Below are 21,668 nucleotides of genomic sequence, written 5' to 3'. Positions count from 1 at the left end.
AATATGATTTCCTGGCCTTGGAGGCAGAGGACTGGGCAAATTGGGAATCTGGTGAGGTGGATTGAAGTTAGCCTGTCTCATTGGCGACTGGCGTCCAAGGTAGAACGGTACTGGAGCCTATAAAGGTTGCGAGTCTGGGAGGAACTGAGATGGCAGTTGAATTTCTGGCGTAGGGAGCAGTAGATATATAAGCAGATGGATGCTGACCCAATGTCGTCGCCGAGCTGTGGTCTCAATAACACCTGACTGCCCATTCAGTGAGTTTGTGCAGGTCCTGCCAGGCATATTCACAGGAGCGGAATATGTGTGTCCTTGAATAAACTAGGACTAAATTCGATGAAATTGAAAGGACATGGATCAAAGTGGATCTTTGTGAAAACTATATATAACATGCAGAAAAGAACAAAACCGTCACCTTTTCGGGTGAAGTCACGCAATGCTTATATACAGAGGCAAGCAACTAAAGATATTAAGCAGTGGAACTCCCCAAACAATAGAAGAATATCCTTCAGTATACAAGAAATTCAATCTGGGACTGTGAGAAAGGCACAAACTTTGGAAAGCTCTCATCTGAGACTCCTAGCTGAACACTATCAAGTGAAAGGATAGAAGTTCGAAAAGAGCAAACTGCCTAGAAGAATGTAGGCCGCAGAGTATGCCCAAACTATATATCCCCGTCTTTTACCAGTGCCAAGGGATTTCATTATATACGAGGCAAACCAATAGAGGGCAGGGCTGAAAGATAAGAAATGAGTAGCAACCTGTCAAACATGAAGCATCAAAAGTTAGGATACATAGTGAAGCTAGTTGCAATGGTAATCAATTTTCCAAATAACACCAATAAGCGGCACAAGCTAAAAACCAAGATAGCAATCACTAATCTGCTATGCCATTCTGATCACAAGGCAGTATCTTTACACCATCTACTAAGTGAAAAGTTTTAGTCTTGGTGCATACAAATTTGGACATACATGCATAGTTTGGAGGTTTTGGTGAGTCAATCTATTCAAAAAGTAAAACTTCAGCGTGATTAATATTTACATGCTTGGTTAGTATTCATCTATCAAGCAACTGATTTCCACTAGCTTTCCTTTCCATTGAAAGATAAGATAAATCTATGATGTCAATGATGATCGAAATTTTTTTTAGTTTTCATCCGAATCCAAATATAAACCCAAAAAATTTGACAAAATTATATTGTCAAGTCAAAGAGAATTACTGACAACCATGGTATCATAAAGCTGAAATTTAGAATTTTATATTTTTCAAATACTCCTAACTTAAATTCTTTGGCCAAATAAAGAACTTTAAGAGGGAATAAAGTCAAACCTGCACATGCGTGACAAAAAACGCCGTGGCTGCCATAAATCCCAAATGTAGAATACATGGAAGCACAGCAACAGACAAGTATCCTCGCTTTGCTGATAATTTATGTTCTTCTGAGACAAGAGCAGCACCATCTTTGTTCACTTGGTTCCTTGCTTTGAGATTGTGATTTTCTGTCACATTTGCAAACAATTGATTACACGGTCTTGAAAGGTAACATAAAAATGGAAGGGAAACAATATTCCAAAAATATTGATTAGGTCATGCATAATAAAACAATTGGATGTAAGTAAACACATTAGTTAGAAACCATTATACAGGTAAAACAGTAAAAGATACTAAAGTGGAATAATAAAGGCATCCAAAATTAATCATTCCCTTTGGGCACACGTCAATAACTCAAGCGAATGACAGCAATAAATTAACAATATGTCATCTTAAACCAGTGCCTGTTTAAAAGTAATACCCTGACTTCTGGAGGAGTATTCTGCTAGAGAAAATAGCACAGCAGCAGAATCTTTATCCTCAGGGAGGAGCACGGAATCCCAAAGAGAAGAAAGTTTCGGACTTTGACTTCGCGTAATGGACGATTGAGCAAAGTGTCAGAGACAATATTGGGGATGCCAGTAGAAAGTTTGGCAACCGTTTAACTTGGAAGTATCTCAAGAAACCTACTCCCCTGGCATTAAGGTAAACCATCAACTATAAATATATTTCTATTTTATTCTAATTTTATATATTTAACAGTATTAATTGCACAATATAAGTATAAAAAGCTGAAACTATACAGATATATATGGAGCCAATCCAATTACCATTCCTTGCAAAATCAAATACTAATTTGTATCTTATACTGTTATACATGCTAGACTATCCTTTATTACTATTTATTGATGATTTTCCGATAATCAGCCGAGCAAGGACCCTTTCCGTAACATTGCTCTTCAGCAACAATTGACAGTAATGATTGTGAACCTTTATCTAAAGAAGAAAAGAGAAAGTGGTAGCCTGGTGAACAAGCCTTGGTGGTAAAAGATCGCATACCAATAATGACTTTGAATATAATTGTACAGCAACGGTACTCTTGCTTTGCACCAGGGCCTCATATTGGATGGAAGATGTCCAAGACAAATATTGTTGTATCCATATGCTTGAAATGCAACAAAAGGGGCAAAAATGCATATACAAGGCAGAGCTCCACCAACAACAGCCTGCAATGCCAACTGCAACAGAAATGAAAATTACTAAGTGATCATCTTCTTCACAAGTATAAATCAACAATTGCTTTCTGCTACATAATTGACATGTTCCCTTTTTTTCTTAGATACGGTACAAGAATATTCTAACTGCATCTCCATAGTAGTGCTGAATGAAAGTCTACTTTCATGGAACTGGGTAGGCAAAATAAATTATTGATAATCATGATACTGACCCTTAATCTTTCATATATACAAATTTAAAAATCATAAATAAAATAAAAAATTGAAACCTACAAAAGGACACTTCCTCGAGAAAACAGCATCATAGGTCTGATGCATAGTCTGAAAACAGAAATAACCAGCACTCAGCACTCCATGGGACCTTGAAAATCCAGAGAGGGCAAACCAAAGAACAGCAATAACATCTTTTCCAGATATTAGATGATACAATCCTCCAACTGAAAAAAGGGCGAACAGTGTCTCTGAATATCTGCAGTATAAAGCAGATGAAAACCCCAGCCTGATGCAATATCATAGGTACCAACAATATAAAGTAGATGAAAACGGGAAAACTATATTGATGAAAAGAATATGGAAGCTGGATTGAAGCAAAACAAGATCGAAGCCCTCACTGCTGCTTCATGGTCCAAAATAACAACTGAAAGCCTGTTAAACTGACAAAGGGAAGATAAGTAATCAAAAGTTTTAAACCAAACAAAAGGTCAATGTCAAAATAATCAAGGGCAGCCAATTGAATCCAGGTTCATAAATATTATAGTTCCCCATTCTCGAAACTTCATTCTTATACATTTCCACATTATTTCCCTTTGATTGTCAACAAAATCCAATTTCTCTCATTAAGGAAAGGTATTTACTTTCATTTGTAAAATGGTGTAAGTAAAGCTCTAACTATTGTTGGAAAAGAAACACACTTGAAGCTACCAAGTAGTTATACTCCGGATAGAGTTTGCCTAATCAAATTGAGCTTCTAAAAATCCTAACCGAACCAGCTCACCTGTATAGATAACCAGCCGCAAACACGAAGCCAATGTTGTTGATCACATTGCCAGATAATCCTAACACAGGTCTCTGCCCAATGACCGGAACCAATGGTACCAAATCTGAAACCACAAAGCACCACTGCCTAGTTGTAAAAAAGCACTTATCCAAAGTTCAGAGATTGCCAATTGGGTAATCTCAAAGTTCACAAGTTGCCAACTGGGTAAGCTCAAAGTTCACAAATTTTCAATTGGATAACCTCAAAGTTCACAAATTGCCAATTGGGAAAGCTCAAAGCCACAAATTGCCAATTGGGTACTGCTCAAAAATCCAGAAACTAATAAATTTACTAAATGGGTATTACTAAAAACTGCTAATCCGAGCCTAACCTGTGCGGGATAACATCGACATGCAAAGAGGAAGAAGCGGGAAGAAAGCGTAGGCCTGCTCGTACTCATAGCCACACTCTGCAATCCGAACAAAGTAGACACTGTCGCACACAATGCTGGACTCGATAGCGGAGCTCAGAGAAGGAAAGAGAACGTTCTATTGTGAGGGGTTGGTGGATAGGCGATTGGGGTTGATGGGGGCGGAGGTGTCGTAGGGAGACAAGAGAGTCCGCCATAGGAAGATTAGAGTCAGGACTGGATTGCTGATCTGATAACTGTGGTTTCGTGGTGGAGTCTCGGTGAGGAATTCGTCGGAGGCATTTGGGCTTTGTTGAAGAGGTTGTGGAGGTCGAGACTTTGGAGAAGGAGATTGGAGGCCGAGAGACTGGAAAAGATGGGGACGGGATGGATGGAGGATGAGTTTCAGGAGTTCAAATCTTCTGCGCCGAAATTTGCCTCTCGCCTCTCTGTGACTTAACCAGCTTTTGACACGTGTCCACACTGACTTCAATTATAAACGGCGTTAACTCCTTGGAAAAGAAAAACAAAGAACCGAGAACTCCTCGTAGTGTTAAACAAGTATGAATTCTCTTTCCTCAAAAATCGAATTCAAATAAGTATGAATCCTCTTTCTCTGGATTTCCCAATGACCCAAATATCCCTGCAAAATAATCAGAAAGCACATAACTTTTTTATGATTCTACAAAAAGCAGGCATTTTTTAGATTTTATACAAAAGATGTAGCTAAAACGAATTGAGTAAAAGCATTGCATGCGATCCAGATGAGAAAATTGAATTCTGACAAAAATCCAGATGAGAAAACTGACCTGAAATTGCAAATCTGATCAGAAATGAAGTGATTGGGGATTGGCGCAATACCAGCTGATTGCCTGAGAACTCGAGCTTCTGCGTATCGGTTTCCTTTTTATCGTCGCCGGCGTCGTCTTCTTGGGCACGTCGTTCGGATTTGCCGGGGAAGATAGGCCACAAAGAAATGAAGTGTTTAACAGTGTTTACAAGAAGGCTATATAAGCAAAATGATTGCTTAGATTTGCACAACTCATCACTTTGGTCAATATTGAAAATCAATAGAAATGGTCCATGAGATTGTTCATCATCCATCATTTTGGTCATTCTATTAAAAATGGCTAACCATTTTCGAGTTAGTCACTTTCGAGCCGTTTTCCGGCCAAACCAAGGCAATTTAGCTGTTGGGAAAGATACCATTCTCTTTTTCTCGTCAATAAGTATGTTTTTCGTTTTTGAATCACTTGATTTCGTTGAGTATTGAAGAAGCTAAGAACGTTTAAAGTTTACCCAGTTTCCGGCGAGTTTTCAAGTTTTCTTGCGAACCAGTCACGTTTGAGACTATTTTTCCGGCCATCTCTGGCAATCATTGGGCTTCTAAATAGATATAATTTTGTTCTACACTTTTCTATCTTCATTTTGATATATTATGGGTCAAATTTGGTTAAGAAACGATTGAGTTACGAAGCTTTGAAAATTGCCCAAAGAGTTTTTAACGGAATGACCAAAATGATCAATGGTGGACAATCTCATGGACTATTTCTATTGATTTTCAATCTCATGGACCAAAGTGATGAGTTATGTAAATCTCAGGGACCATTTTGGCTATTGATTAGCCTTTTTGTTTTTGTTTTTTTTTTCAAGGTTTAACAATGTTTAGTGTTAGGAATAAGTCACATGATAGGAAGGACCTTACATGTGTTTATAAAAAGTTGGGCTACTTCCTATTTTACCAATTGGTTTTATGGTGAAATTTCAACTTTCTTTATGGTATCAAATCAGGTTGTCTCACGTGTGAAGTCAAACGGCCACATATGCTCCACATCACCATATTGTGTTGTCCACGTGTTAAGCTTGAAAATTCATCACATGTGAGGGGGTGTGTTAGGAATAAGTCTCACATTGATGGGATGAGTGATCTTGCATGGGCTTATGAGATGTTGAATTACTCTTCATATTGCCAATTAGTATCATGGTAGAACCCCAACTACGAAAAGTCACAGAGAGATCACGTACATACAAATTTTCGGTTCAGAAGATTTACACACATAAATGACATGTGAATAATGATGAAGAAAGATTATGAAATGTAGGAGATAGAAATAAAGAAAATTAGATGAAAACAAAAACTCGAGATTGAAACCAAATAAATGGTTATAACCGTCCTATTAATGAAGATGGACACTAGTGATCGTAATGTGATCGATCGATGTGAAGCTGTTAGAAGGCACCGATCTTAAAAAACAGGTTTAAGCAGGAAAAAGGCTTTAAATACGAGGGTGTGATTTATAACTAACACCTATGAGCTGGTGTGATCAGATTACATGATTTCCTTTTCCTGGCCTGTGTTCTGTGATCCACACATGACCTAAATATTTATAGAGAAAGAGTGGTCCATTTATCTACCTTGAGCTACAAATCAATATCAATACATTATTTGTGTGTAAATTTTGCAGGAAAATGAAGTTTGTACACAATAAACTATTGAATTTGATGTCCATTTCGTCGCGTGTTGCTACTTGTAAAAATTTTTAGGAGAAAATATTATTGTGTCCATTCATCATAGTATTGTGTATGATAATTCTTTATTTATCCCTCAAAGATACTTAGAAAAATTAAAAGAAGCTTACAAAAATAATTTTTTAATTTATGTCATTCTATTTTTCTTTTTCAAAGTGTTTCTTCTCTCTCCTTTTTTGCAAGATTGTTTTTAAAAGTCACTTTAAAACATTAATTCTGGAAACAATCTTTGTTGGAAGTTGGAGAGAAAATCAATTTGATTGCATCATGAGAACATGGAAACAAAGTTCTAAACAGTAGAGCATTTGATCACATGGAGAAGAAGTTAAACCCTAATTTCTAAAAGCAAAACAAGTCCAAAGCTTCTTTACGACTTCCTTGTTCACCAGCATCATTGTAAGGCAGATTTGTCTGCCTCCAATGAACATCAGATATATAAAGTATTATCTAATCACGGATGAATGAAAATGGTCATGGGTTCGAGTTTAGGTTCAAATAGAGTTTGAAATCCATTTATTCTTTCCTTCTAATATATTGTTGTAAACAAATAATTATAAAAATAAAGGGTAAATTAAGTATCGAACATATATATAAGGGTAAATTATACAAAACTACCTCAATTATGGATCAAACTACATTATCATACTTTTTTTTTTAAATAACAATGTCATACCTCATCTTACAAATTTGTTCCAATGTCAGACCTTATTCAGTTTTTCTGTTAATTTATTTGTTAAGTGTGCTGATGTTGCTAGAGACGGGACCTACTCCCTAATTCAACTAGATTAAAAAATAATTAAATCTTAAAAATTAAAAATTAAAAATTAAAAAATAAATTAAAAACTTCTCCTTCTCTCTTTCATTCTTTTGACTTATTCACACACCACCATTCCCGCCACGCCTGCCCGCTGCCCAAATCCTTCAACTCCTCCACCAAGCATAAGTCACATATTTATCAAGAAAAAAAAACCATCGATTGATCATTCCACTATGGAAAACTCTGTACTGCTGTTGGCACCGGAGAGTTCCAGCGCTGCCATGGCCATGAAAAGGAACCCATGTATTCTACGGGATGCACGATCTGGAACCACAATCCGAGATGGGTGTGTAAGGTTTCAGTTATGCAGCGAACAAAGAATAGCCCTTTTTCGAGAGTGTGGGGCGGGCGAGAGGAAAGGGATGAACGTGACGATGGTGAGACGGTGGGGAGGAAGAACGGCGCGGCTTGGAATTGGGAGGTATAGCGTTTTTCCCTTTCGAATTTTTAAGTTTTTAATTTATTTATTTTAAATATTTTCTTTTTTAATATATTTTATTATTAGCAGAATTTTTACTGAATGAGTTATATTAAAGTGAATTAAAATATGTAGAGATGTTAATGCGATGTCTTAAATGTAAGAAAATTTTATTAAAACTCGATAAATTTTAGGGAATTTTTGTGTAATTAACCCAAGCTATGGAATTAAAAAGAGAGGGATCGAATTTTATTAAAACTCGATAACATGAATGAGTCGTCCAAAATATAATAACAATTGCCATGCGTTTTCCTGGTCTGCCAAATGATCAACTTTGTCTTCTTGTCCTTTGTGTTGGGTTAGGTTAGTTGCTGCATTTTTGCCCCCTTGTTCTGATTAATGGAGGGCACTACGAACCTTCACATATATTATAAAAGTGATTTAAAAAACGAAATTAAAAGTGCCACAATTCGTCAAAAGTTGTCCTCGGCAAGAATTCTGAATTGTGATCTTCCATAACTGGAAGTTGGACCAATATTGGAACCTGTCTAGGCTTCTGTAAATCTGAAACCTTTTCTTTATGCTTTGCAAATGACTTCTGATATGGAAAAACGGATTCATCATGTATAACATGTCTTGATATAACCAATTTGCTAGTTTGTAAATTATAACAAACTACGCCTTTGTAACCATTTGAATAACCCAGAAAAAGACATTGAGAAGATCTGAGCTGTAACTTATTGTCATTAAATGGTCTAAGATAGTCTGGATTAATTTCACTTATATTATTTGAGGAATGTGATATTATGATGACAGTACACACTCGTTTTAATGTCATTACACTTTAGACTAGGCACATGAATGAATCATTCAAAACATAAAGTTTTTCTAATTTTTTTCTTTGATGCTAAGTTTCTCTCAGTACACACTCGTTTTAATGTCATTGCATTTTAGACTAGGCACATGAATGAATCATTCAAAACATAAAGTTTTTCTAATTTTTTTCTTTGATGCTAAGTTTCTCTCAGTACACACTCGTTTTAATGTCATTGCATTTTAGACTAGGCACATGAATGAATCATTCAAAACATAAAGTTTTTCTAATTTTTTTCTTTGATGCTAAGTTTCTATCAGTACACACTCGTTTTAATGTCATTGCACTTTAGACTAGGCACATGAATGAATCATTAAACTCTCAAGCTTTTGAAATATGGCTGAGTAGTTTCTCGCTACACATCTGGTCTTATTAATAATGTGATGTGTTTCAAGTTATGTATCGTGTTAGGTCTTAAATTAATAATATTATTTCAAATGTAACAAATATATGATTTTGTAGTCTCGAATTTATCTTTTGTGCTTTATCTTTCAACTTAAGCAATTTTAAGTAAAACGTAATTGAACATATCATGTAATTGAACTATTTGACAGTAAAACGTAACGCGACTCATATACCCGATTGAGCCCATGTGTACCCAATAATTAGTTTCATCTGTTTTAATTGTGCAGCTGTGACTGCTTGTGAATCTTAATTGGAATTGGTCAACCGATCAGACTTCCAATTCAAGAAACTATGGCGGCAGAGGCTTTTCTTGCGGCGTTTCTCCGAGTGTTGGTTAGCAAGTTGGCATAGCGCGAGGTCATCAAGTACTTTGGACTTGTAAAGAGCGTCGATAAAAAATTGAAGAAATGGAGTGACACCTTGTCTGCAATTGAAGCCGTTCTGAATGATGCGGAGGAAAGGCAACTGACGACTGAGAGCAATGCACTGAGGCTCTGGCTCGATGATCTCAAGGACTTGGCTTTTGATGCGGAAGTCGTGTTGGATAAATATCATACTAAAATGTTGAAACGTCAGATACAACATGCTCATTCCAGCACAATAAGCAAAGCATGGAAATCAATTCCTACTCGTGTTTCCAACTTCAAAACAACAAGCAAAGCATGGAAATCAATTCCTAATCGTGTTTTCAACTTCAAAATGAACTCGGAAATACAAAAGATTACCAAGAGATTACAAGAGATATCCGAACGAAAAGACCAGCTTGGTTTGAAAATTGATATTGGGACGTTGACTACAAGGGCACACCAACACATATCGCCTAGTTCTAGTCTACCGGATGGACCTGTGATTGGAAGGGACGAGGACAAAAGGCAGATTGTTGAGCTGTTGTCGAAACAAGAGCATCATGCTGTCAATTTCGATGTAGTTGCAATTGTTGGTATGGCTGGAGTCGGAAAGACAACACTTGCTGGACAAGTACTCAAAGATATGGTTGCAGCCTAAACGTTTCAACCAGCTATTTGGGTGTGCGTATCTGACGACTTCAACCTTGGAAGAGTGACAAAGCAAATTCTTGAATCAATCACATCTCGACAATGTACCACAGAAGATTACAATAAGGTTCAAGATGATCTGCAGAAGGAGTTAGCGGGGAAGAAGTTTTTAATTGTTTTAGACGATGTTTGGAAAATTTGTAGCTACGGTGAATGGATGAAGCTGTAGTCCCCTTTTCGTGATGGAGCACAAGGAAGCAAGATAATTGTGACAGCACGTGATACAGATGTTTCAAAAATGATGGGAGTTGCCAAGCTGGTTCACAATTTGGAGCCCATGCAAAATGATGTTTGTTTGCAAGTATTTGAGCAGCATGCATTCTTAAATTCTAACAACGACAAACCACCAAATTACGAGTTACTTAAGGAGAAAATTGTTGCGAAGTGTAGGGGATTGCCTTTGGCCGCGAGGACCCTCGGTGGTGTTCTACTTTGTAAAGAAACATACGAATGGGAAGAAATATTGAACAACAAACTGTGGAGTCTATCAAATGAGCAAGACATACTTCCAGTATTGAGATTAACCTACTTTTATCTTCCTTCACATTTGAAAAGATGTTTTGCCTATTGCTCAATACTTCCAAATGACTATGAATTCGAAGAGAAGCAAATGATCCTTCTATGGATGGCCGAGGGCTTTATTCTTCCCCGACCAGAAGGTAATAAGCAAATTGTAGATTTACGTACTAATTATTTTCGGGAGCTCGTATCTAGGTCATTGTTTCAAAAGTCAACAAAAAATACTTCAAAATATGTGATGCATGACCTCATTGGTGATTTAGCGCGATGGGCAGCTGGAGATATTTGTTTTAGATTGGAGGATAATCAAAATGATGATGGTGTACAACTTAGATGTTTTCCGAAGGCACGCCATTCGTCTTACATCATGGGTCGGTTTGATGGGGTTAAAAGATTTGAGGCATTTTCTGAAGTGAAATGTTTGCGAACCTTCCTGCCACTAACAAAGGGTGATATTCGGAGTTATTTAAGTCATCAGGTTCCTTTTGATTTATTGCCAAAATTGCAATACTTGCGGGTGCTCTCTTTTAATGGCTATAAAATAACTAAGCTTCCAAACTTAGTCGGTGATTTAAGGTATCTACGGTATCTCGACCTTTCTTACGCGCTCATTACGTCTTTACCTAAATCAACAAGCACTCTTTACAACCTGCAGGCATTGATATTGAAAGGCTGTCATCAGTTGAAGTCATTGCCTGCAGACATGAGTAATCTAATTAATTTGCGTCATCTCAACAACTCATATGCATATTCGGTGGAAGGAATGCCTCCAAAACTAGGTAAATTGGTGAATCTCCAATCTTTGCCTAATTTTGTGGTGAGCGGTGGTAGTAATCAATCAGGGATAAGAGAGATAGAGTTCTTGATGCATCTCCGAAGGACATTGTGCCTCTCAAGATTGGAGAATGTGACTGATGTCGAGGACGCTCGGAGGGCCAACTTAAAATGCAAGGAGAGGCTTGATTCGTTGGTCCTAGAATGGTCTCATTCAAGCGACACAAGAGAAACGAATTTCGTTGTGCTTGACATGTTACGGCCTCATACAAAGGTCAAGGAGCTCACCATCAAAAGTTATGCTGGAAAAGAATTTTCATCATGGGTTGGAAGTTCTTTGTTCTCTAATATGGCAGTCGTGCACTTAGAGGAATGCAACAATTGTTTATCGTTGCCACCTCTCGGACAATTGCCTCATCTCAAAGAACTTTATATTCGAGGAATGAATGCGGTGGAAAGTGTTGGTGCTGAGTTTTATGGAGAGTGTATCTTTCCTTTTCCGCTATTAGAGACTATTACGTTTGTGAATATGAAGCATTGGAAGGTATGGCTTCCCTTCCAACATGATCGAGGAAGTGGTGATTTCCCTTGCCTGAAAAGGCTTTCAATAAAAAAATGTTCTAAGTTGGAAGGTAAGCTGCCAGAGAACCTTGATCTGTTAGCCGAGCTTGAAATTTTTAAATGTGAGGAATTGGTGGTTTCGATTACCAACTGCAAACAACTTCGTCAAATAAACATTGACGGTTGTAAAGCGTTGGTGCATACAGCTACTAAGGTTGAGTTTGAGTTATTAAAGTCCTTGTGTCTTTCAAACATTTCGAAGTTGATGTCTCTGCAAACAAGGGAATTGTGCAGAAAGGGATTAACCAAGGTTAGAGAATTGAAGATTAATGGATATAAGGAGCTGAAGTCTTCATTGAAGAATGAGGCTGGATTATTGCAGCAGTTGACTTCTCTTGGCCGTTTGAAGATCGAAGACAACTCTCCTCTAGTTGAAGAATTGGGAAAAGAAGCAGAGGAGTTGCAAATATTGGAGTGCAGGATTGAATGTATGGAGTTAATCAAGTGCGAAAATCATTTGAAGCTACCAAAAGGGTTAAATCAGTTGTCGTCTCTTCAAGAGCTTCGCTTACACAAATGTTCACGTTTAGCTTCTTTTCCAGATGTTGGTCTGCCACCTTCTCTTAAACACATCCAGATTACCGAGTGTCATTCGTTGATATATTTGGCAAAACATCAGATTCTCCAAAATCTCAGAAGAATAGAGATAAGAGAGTGCAAAAGTTTGAAATCACTAGTAGATGAGAAGGATGTTGGTTCTTCCCCATCGTCTTCTTCTCATAGTTGTCTTGAGTACTTGAATATTGAAGAATGTGAATCTCTGACGTCGTTATCATTGAGTGGCCAGCTTCTCAGGACGCTTAAACACCTTGGGATATTTTATTGTGAACAACTGGAGCTAATCGCAGAGGACGGGTTTTTCCGCGACAACACTAATTATTGTCTTGAATATATTAAGATCTGGAAATGCCAAAATCTGAAATCCTTACCGGATGGCTTATGCCACCTCAGCAATCTTCAAACTCTAATTATTGGGAACTGTGGAACACTACTACAAAAGGGCCTTATAGTGTCAGTGGGTGGCGTGAGAAAGATCTATATCAGAGATTGTGAGAAATTGGAGGCGTTGCCCGAAGACATGCACAATCTTAACTCTCTTGAGGAATTGAGCATCGACTACCGTGAAGGTTGACTTTTTCTCCCAACCTCACGTGTCTTGTAATTAAGAAGGTTAAGGGCTGGTTTGGTATTGCTGTGCTTTGAAAAAAAGCTGTTGTGAGAATAAGCGGCTGTGCTGTGAGAATAAGCCCCAGTTTGGGGTTGAGGTGATTTTAAAAAAAGCTCCTATGAAAAAAAGGTGAGATTGTTTTTGGTGTTTGGTAAACTTAAAAAAAAAGGCTTATTTTGGAAGCTGCTGTGAGAATAAGCTGAAATCAAAGGAAAAAGCTGAAGCTGCAATTTGTAGCTTTGGAAAACTGGTTTTTTTTCAAAGCACACAGAATTACAGTGCTCCTTTAATGAAAAGACCCACTATCAGACTACTTTTTTTTCCAAAAGCACTTTTACAAAAAAGTTTACCAAACACACTGATGATTTATTTCACAGCCGCTTATTCTCACAGCACAGCCGCTTATTCTCACAGCAGTTTTTTTTCAAAGCACAGCAATACCAAACCAGCCCTAAGCGGCTGTGAAATAAATCAGCAGAGTGTTTGGTAAACTTTTTTGTAAAAGTGCTTTTGGAAAAAAAAAAGTAGTCTGATAGTGGGTCTTTTCATTAAAGGAGCACTGTAGTTCTGTGTGCTTTGAAAAAAAACCAGTTTTCCAAAGCTACAAATTGCAGTTTCAGCTTTTTCCTTTGATTTCAGCTTATTCTCACAGCAGCTTCCAAAATAAGCCTTTTTTTTTAAGTTTACCAAACACCAAAAACACTCCCAGCTTTTTTTCATATGAGCTTTTTTTTAAATCACCTCAACCCCAAACTGGGGCTAAGAGCTGTAAGTCATTGTGGGAGTTGGAGTGGGGGTTGCACAGACTCACCTCTCTTAGATACTTTTGGATCATCGGTGAAGACCTGGATACGGTGTCGTTTCCACCCGAGATGGTCCAGATGGAGACGCTCCTCCCCAAATCTCTCACTAAACTCATAATAGAAAGCTTCCCAAATTTGAAGAAACTGAGCAGCAAGGGCTTTCAATTCCTCACCTCCCTTCAATTTCTGGGATTATGCTATTGTCCAAAGCTAGCATCCATTCCAGATGAGGGTTTGCCTCCTTCACTTACACAACTTTGGATCTATAAGTGTCCTGTGCTAAAAGAGAGATTCCAACCAAGAAAAGGACGCTACTGGCACAAAATATCCCACATCCCTCGCGTAGAGTTAAATTTTTGAGGTATCATCTTATCAAGAAATGCTTTATCATTATTATTATTATTATTATTATTATTATTATTATTATATTTATTATTATTGTTAAGCAACTTTCGTTGTATCTTGACATCATGTCCACAATAATATTTATTCAAGTAACGATAGTGAGAAAACATGTGCACTGGGTATGACATTTTTTTTAAGTGAGAAAACAACTGTAGAAATCATAATAAATAGCACGAAAGAAAAAATTATAAGAAATTGTTGGATGTAAAGTTTTATGTTTAAACATAAAACGAAACTCACTGATACAGAGGTGACTAGCAGTTCAATTATAGCAACCGCTGCAACTACTTTCTCAAATGTGTCAGCTGATATATGAACGTATAAGTTTTCATATTCAACCTTTATTTCACTCCCATCAGATGGTCTTATTTCAGCCTGCAAATAAGTTGAAGAATAAAAGAGGTAAAAGTCAATACATGTACGTATGGGCATTATTGTCAGTTGGGTGGGCATTGTCGTCAGTTAGGGTTGCATTCGGTGGGATCGATGGCTCAGTGTGGGATTTGGTGGGAAGGCATGCTGCTTGCAGAGAGGAGGAGAGAGAGGGAAGGAGGGAGGGGGAGGGAGAGATAGAGGGGTTTGGTGAGGGGAAGGCATGCGACTTTCAGAGAGGAGAGAAGCTTAAAAGCAACTGCAGCAAGGTCAATGGACAGGGTCGCAGCAATGGAGACGTCTCGCTCTGAACCATGTCCCCTCTCCTCAGGCGAATGCTGAACAAAGTTTTGAAGGAACAAAAAGAAGACCTACACATAATAGAATCTGATTAGGAAAAGGAAAAGAAGAAAGCCAGCTTTTCAACGAAAAAGCTAAAATCAATCCCTTCGACCTCCTCATCGGCGGCGGCACCCACGACCACCAGGTTCACTTTTAATTTAATTTTAATTTTGCTTTTTTAGTGGATTAAAGAATATGAAACGAATTATAATTTAAAGTGGTGAAATTTTGTTGATTTTTACGTTCAGTGTTCTGAGTGATCATCGAGCTATGATGGGTTGGTGTTGGATTTGATTCGATTGAGGTAAAAGCTCTGCATGATTGTGACACGGAGAAAATGCTAGAGTCTTACCTTCGATCCAAATATCTGATTTTTGTTACAATTGTTATTTTCATTGCAGGAAAATGTGGCGGAGACAATAATTCCCAAATCCTCCAGCTTTCGGATCATACAATTGTCCCACCGCAAAAAATGATTGCGATCCCTTATTTAACCGCGTTAACCACGTACTTCAGCTATGGATCGCTCTTCGTTTTCGACCAAGTCAGAGATTTCTTCCGCAAAATCATCGACTGGTGGAGTGCTAGCAATATGCAGGTTCCGTAATCGTTGTACATAATTTGTTTCTATTGTTTAGTTTTTCCTGTAATTTTATGTAAAAAAAAAGCATTGCTTTGTTGCCAAAATCAGGGTTATGCTCCAATCTGTTTAGGACTTGAAGATTTCTATATTCGCCGGCTTTATCTTCGAATTCAGGTATTTTGTTATTGATTTGATTGTGTTATATTTCTTGAGCTGTATGAAATGGATGCAGCTGGCCCTGCAATTAAGCTTGAATTCCATGGAGTCCCATAAACATAATTATTGATAACTCTGGTTAATTTTTTCAAGTTTTGACTGGTCAGAATGTTTTAATAGGCTTATTGCAAGTGCTCCTGATGCTTGGTTTGATGTGGTTGAACGCTACTCCAATGACTACAACAAAACACTCCAAGTAACGATTACAAATTTCCTCCGATTTCGCAATTTCATGTATATTTCACGCCTTTTGTTATGTTTTCTTGATTTATGTTCTCATTGTGTAACTCGGCTGATGCATGCTAACAAAAAAAAAACCAGTGGATGCCTTAACTTGGGATCTTACAATTACCTTGGCTTTGCTGCATCTGATGAGTACTGCACACCTCACGCTATTGAGACGTTGAAAAAATATTCTCCCAGTACCTGTAGTAGCCGAGTTAATGGCGGTTGGTATACTAATACTACTTTGCAAGGAAAATTTGTTTGAACTATTTTTCTATATGAATTTACCATGATACGCTTCTATCACCAGGCACCATGGATTTGCATAATGAGCTGGAAGAGTGTGTTGCAAATTTTGTTGGGAAACCTGCTGCTATAGTTTTCGGAATGGGTTATGTCACAAACTCTGTTATCCTTCCTATTCTGATGGGGAAGGTTTGCATCTTTTCTCAAATGTATGACTTCTAATTTTGTGCTTACATTCCTTATCTGAATATGTGCCATTTGACTTTACAGGGAGACTTGATTGTTAGTGATTCTTTGAACCATAACTCCATTGTCAATGGCGCAAGAGGATCTGGAACTAGAGTTTGTGTTTTCCAACACAATAGTAAGTTCATTAGTTACTATATTGTATAGCGTGGATGCTGAGGATTTGTTCTTGGCATCAAATTATACAAAGAGAGCACACTGAGGAAGTGTTAGTTTATATTTAATTGCAAAGTCTTGGGTTAGGCAGGAGTTTTGCAAGTAAATGACAGGTTTTTCGGTTATTTGCCCGTTTTTCTAATCCGTGTTATGGATTTATTTAATTACTCGAATGAAAGGGCTGTTAATCGGATATGCATTTCCAATATGTTGCTTCGCTCTGTGAGATGTTGATGATAACATGAATAGAGTTTTACTCATTAAAATTAAAAGAAAAATATGTGAAGCTCAGGTTGGAGGTTGCACCTTTATGCATGATGGAACTAAATTACTTTTGTATCATCTATATTTACCTGTTATTATAACAGGATTTAAAATATAGAAACACACTGCTTATAGGATATTAAGGTTGAAGTCATTTAGTTCCAAAGATGCCATAACTAATGTATAATTGAGTGAAATGCCAGTTTACATAGACGTTGTGCTTATTTGTTTTAGGTGGATTACCAAAAGGAGCTCATCAAGTATTCTGCGAGCAAGATCGACCTTGATCATTTGGATATTTAAAGGAGCTATTGATAAAGGGAAGACGATGAGTTGTGAACCTGTGTGCCAATTTTGCAGACAAGCAGAAACTCTGGCACAGTGATCAAACAGGCTTTCATGTTGCGTATTTTAATTAATAGCTATGAAACCCACTGTGTGTCGCACCACAGATGGTCTCGCCTCCGTCCTATCCTCCTCTCGCCGCCGTCTCCCTTATCTCGCCTCCGTCGTCTTACTCCTCCTTTCTTTGTCTCTGAAATCCTATCGTCATCTTCCTCGCATGCAAGGCTATGGCCCTCTCAATTGAAACCAAAACGTGTTTCAGGTGCCTAACACAACCTCTCACTACTCACTCACATCAGTTGGTTTTTGTAATTTGAACTTTTCTTTATGATAAATTTGTATGCTTTATGGAATTTTTATGGTAGTTTTGGACCTTTTCTTTTCTGAATTTGTGTGCTTCTATGGGTTTTTTTATGGCAGTTCTGAGGAAAAGCAAGAACAAGGAAGAACCAGTATTAGAAGATCTTCCCAAAGAGTACTATGATGATGTGAGTGCCTTTATCCTTTTACTTGACCAAATGGGTGCTCAAATTTCATGTTTTTTTGTGATTATATGAGTAAATTTTTGTATTTCGTTTTTGGGTTTTGCCAAATTCAATGTTGGTATTTATGGGTTTGGTATTGATTTTCAGTTAATAATGACTTTGGGGAAATTGATCGGGTTTGCATTCAATGTAACTTTTCATGCAGTTACATAGTGATGAAATAGAATTCAATTTTTTCATTCCCTTCTTTTTTTTTATATGCAGTTACATTTATATGATGATTTATAGCATATATTCATCTTTTAGTTTCTAATTCTTCATGCAGTCTAAGCCATGAAGGATTTGATAAACCCACAATTGATAACAATGTGCGGCGGCACCAACGGTTTTGGACAAGGAACAAGCAAGTACCATTTTGCTTCATTGTTCCAAAGTATTATGTAGAGATTGCTTTAATATCTTGGCTTATTTGCTGTATATGGGGTGTCTGAGATAGGATTTAGGAGATCTGGTTTAGGTTTTGCAGAGAGAGAGAGATAGGGGGTGTCCGAGAGAAATGTGGGAGGATTTAGGCAAGGGATTTCAGGGATTTGTTTAGGGTTTCTTTTCTGCGATTTGCAGACAGAGAAATGGGCCAAGGGTGAGAGAGAGATGGAAGGATTTTCTACGAGGGTAAAAGGAATGAGTAAGGGAGGTATGGGTATGGGTATGGGTATGGGTAGGGGATTGGAAAAGCATTTCGTTTTCCATTTGCTTCCTCAAACCCGAGGGATTTCTGCGATTGCAGAGAGAGAGATGGGGGTGTCCGTTAGGTGCCCTTTAATTGTCACTTTTGTGATTTGTCCACCCTTGATTGTTGTGTGATTCATTCTCATGAACGTTCTATGCACAAGGTTTCATATTATTCCTTCCTTTTAATTTTGATATTGTTGTGCTTAATTTCTGTTTTATTTTATTGGATGATTAGAGATATTTTGGTATAATAATTTCACATCATGTGTTGCCCTTTTGCATCACCTTAATTGTTCATCAGATGCTAACTTTTAATTATGTTTTCCTTGGGTCAGTCTCCATCTGGTACATTTGTCCATCCTTCTGGAGTGGAGCACTATCTTTCTGACAGCATAAATGCTCTGAGAAACTGCTATGGAGACAAACAGTTGTTTACTCCGTTCTAGGTATGTTTTTCTTTAGTATTTTAGAGGGATTCTTAACTATTCTCCATTGTAATCTTTACCTTTGTATCCATCTCTCTCAAAAGACGATGAGAGTAGCAATTGTTGCAAAGCAAATTCTCAGATGTATCTAAGCATATACATACATTGGACAAAAACCGAATCTTAAATTGGGGCAGTGAGTTCTGCAACATCCTGGTGCTGCATATATTCTCACACTTTTAAAATTTGTATTTCTCAGATATATTGGGAATTTAATTAGTTTTATGTCATTTTCGTAGGGCAATTTAGTAGAGATTTAGCACATAAAAGAAGATGCTTGAATCAATACAATTAACCTAATAGTGATTTGGTTCAGTGTAAAGACCACTGCTAGGGCACTCAAGTCATTTTCTTAATTTATGCGCGTATATATTATACGTAACCAACACATGTTTCCAAAGGATCTTAGTTAGTGTTCATGCTCTGCTGATATTTTATTATGTTCATTTTGGTTTTGTTTTTCAGTTGTGGTTATAGGATTGTTTTGTCTCTCTTTGTTTATTATTATTATTTTTTCCCTCTATACAACTTTTCTAAAATTGAACTGTTGTTCTCAATTTGGTTATTTGAACAGAGTCCAGTTAGGCTGTGCCTTTAGAAGGTCTCACTGCTTTAAAGTTGAACGGTGCTAACTAAATATGATGCGTTCATTCTTCGGTGTGTGTGAGTCTGTGTATGCAGTGTATGTGAGTGCATGCAGTGTGGTTAGGTTCATTCCCACATGGGTGTTCGTCTTTTTTTCATTAAATGGTTAGGTTCATTCCCGCATGGGAGGGGTGTGTGTTTTTTCCATCAAACTGGTAGAGACGGATCTTAATCAAATATCATGCCATAGTGTTATTTTGTTTGCATCTAAGGAACGATATATATTATTTCCAGATAATGCTGCATTTTTAGATTTCGTATGAGTGTCCCGGGTCGATTATGGACCATCAAAAGAGGGATGATCGCTGTCATTCGGACTGCTGCGGGCGTCCACTTCAAAATCCCGGTAAACATGTCATTTTCTTGATTTCAGGCCATGAAAAATTCATGGTGAAAAAACAAAGCTCATGTCGTGGTTTGTGCCTCTGTCCAATTTCTTATTTATTTATTTATTTTATCAATCCTTTTCCTAGACCCTGCGTAAAGCGGGAGCCTTGTGCACTGTGTACGACATTTTTTTATCAATCATTTTCCTGCTTAGTTCTATTTGTTGCTGCTGGTTCCGATATTTCGTTGTCCTATTTATTTAATGTTGGCATCCTTTATGTATTTAGATATGCTCTCTAGATCGCATAGGTTTCCTCCTCTTTAGCTGTAATCCTTTTTTAGTCGACATATCCTTTATTACTATTTATTGATGGATGGGGGAAATTTGGAAATATAACCATTTTAAGAATCAAAAATTGAAATATAGCCGATCTTTTTCAATTCTTATAAAATTAACCAAAATTGAAGTGAAAAAGACTTAAAATTACCCTTAGGTTAAAACTTTCTCTTCTCCTCCTACCTCAAGTGTTCGTCTCAATTGTTGAAACCCTACCACCACAGTACTCTTTACCAAGTTGTGGCAAGTCCAGTGGAAGTCATTCGATAGTTTATCTGGCTGACCCCCACCCCTCTATGAACTTGTTCTTGTTTGCTTCCGTTCCTTCCTCCACCCCACTTGATTCTTCTCACTGCTCTCTGCTTTGGTTTCACTCTCCTCTCTCTCCCCAACACTAGCTAAATAAAACCATCAATTGTAATATCCAAAAAATTCTAATGTGAAACATAATGATGTTTTTTCATTTGGATAAATAGAGATTGCCTGCAAAAATTTTATTGAGGAATGATGAGGCAGTTTGCCTGCAATGTCAGAAATGACGGTTGTTTAGCATGCTATAATCTGGTTTTTGACAACTTATTATTCAAACAGAGTAGAGCATAGGCGCGTTTGGGCATCAGTCAGAAAAGCTGATGAGTTTATTCAAATTGTACTCAAGAAAGCAAAAGCACATTAGATTGAAGCCCAACTAGGAATGCTGAAATATTCAATTTTTTTAAGGGAATTGTTATTACTACTAAAAAAAAAATGGAGTAATTAGGTTTTCATCCTTATTTTTACTACTCTATTGATTAAAACCTTATTACTTTTCAATTTTTTATCAAGGTCATTTGTATTAATAATATCATTAATTATTTCAATAATATTTCTAAATATATTCATTTAATATTAAAAATGTTACCATTAGTATATTTATATTTATGGCTAAATTTTTTATCATATATTTTTATTTTTAGTTTGTACCCATTTTTAATTTGCAACCCTTTTTTAATTTGTACCAATTTTCCTTTCAGTTTTAATTTGTACCCATATATTAATTTCTTTTTGTGCCCATATTTTTTAAAGTTTATTTGTATTGTACCCATATTTTTTTATTTATTTGTACCCATTTTTATTTTTGCTAAATGTACCCATTTTGAAGAATGTACCCATGTTTTGATACAATAATTTTTTGGTTATTTTTTATGAATGTACCCATGTTTACACACACACACACAATAGTATATTTATATTTTAATATTTTTAATCCCACAAATTATGGTTTTTTATTTAAAATCTCATTACTATAAACAACTATAAATTTTAATTTTTAATTTAAAAAATATAGTAACGTACATAGAAAT

The 21,668-nt window shown here is 36.9% G+C and overlaps 1 protein-coding gene and 2 pseudogenes across 6 annotated transcripts; 2 read left to right on the top strand and 1 right to left on the bottom strand.

Annotated features, from left to right (window-relative positions):
* Nucleotides 1–1,205: 1,205 nt before the first annotated feature.
* On the bottom strand, nt 1,206–4,901 carry LOC103412653 (uncharacterized; annotated as a pseudogene).
* Nucleotides 4,902–9,181: 4,280 nt separating this feature from the next.
* On the top strand, nt 9,182–14,815 carry LOC139187673 (putative disease resistance RPP13-like protein 1; annotated as a pseudogene).
* A 31-nt stretch (nt 14,816–14,846) lies between these two features.
* On the top strand, nt 14,847–20,207 carry LOC103422559 (long chain base biosynthesis protein 2a-like). 6 transcript variants are annotated; one of them, XM_070807930.1, is made up of 13 exons: nt 14,847–15,178; nt 15,282–15,337; nt 15,435–15,631; nt 15,725–15,790; nt 15,940–16,028; nt 16,154–16,281; nt 16,368–16,492; nt 16,574–16,667; nt 17,204–17,576; nt 17,735–17,802; nt 18,125–18,202; nt 18,867–18,977; nt 19,896–20,207. In XM_070807930.1, exons 3-9 carry the CDS (start codon nt 15,506–15,508, stop codon nt 17,254–17,256), a joined length of 681 nt encoding a protein of 226 aa, XP_070664031.1. In that variant the 5' UTR covers nt 14,847–15,178; nt 15,282–15,337; nt 15,435–15,505; the 3' UTR covers nt 17,257–17,576; nt 17,735–17,802; nt 18,125–18,202; nt 18,867–18,977; nt 19,896–20,207. The 6 variants fall into 6 exon arrangements, with proteins under 6 accessions (XP_070664031.1, XP_070664033.1, XP_070664034.1 ...); XM_070807932.1 differs by lacking the exon at nt 18,125–18,202; XM_070807933.1 differs by lacking the exons at nt 18,125–18,202; nt 18,867–18,977 and having other exon boundaries at nt 19,896–20,122.
* Nucleotides 20,208–21,668: the final 1,461 nt, after the last annotated feature.

The sequence above is a fragment of the Malus domestica genome, chromosome 11, assembly GCF_042453785.1.
Source record: "Malus domestica chromosome 11, GDT2T_hap1".
Taxonomy (NCBI): Eukaryota; Viridiplantae; Streptophyta; class Magnoliopsida; order Rosales; family Rosaceae; genus Malus; species Malus domestica.
This window is presented reverse-complemented; position numbering and strand designations above follow the sequence as displayed.

Excerpts from the sequence above, each read along its gene's own strand:
- LOC103422559 (XM_070807932.1), top strand. The coding sequence starts at position 15,506 with ATGATTGCGATCCCTTATTTAACCGCGTTAACCACGTACTTCAGCTAT. Across the intron at positions 16,029-16,153 it reads ACTACAACAAAACACTCCAA|TGGATGCCTTAACTTGGGAT; the intron begins GTAACGATTACA and ends AAAAAAAACCAG. Across the intron at positions 16,282-16,367 it reads TAGTAGCCGAGTTAATGGCG|GCACCATGGATTTGCATAAT; the intron begins GTTGGTATACTA and ends TTCTATCACCAG.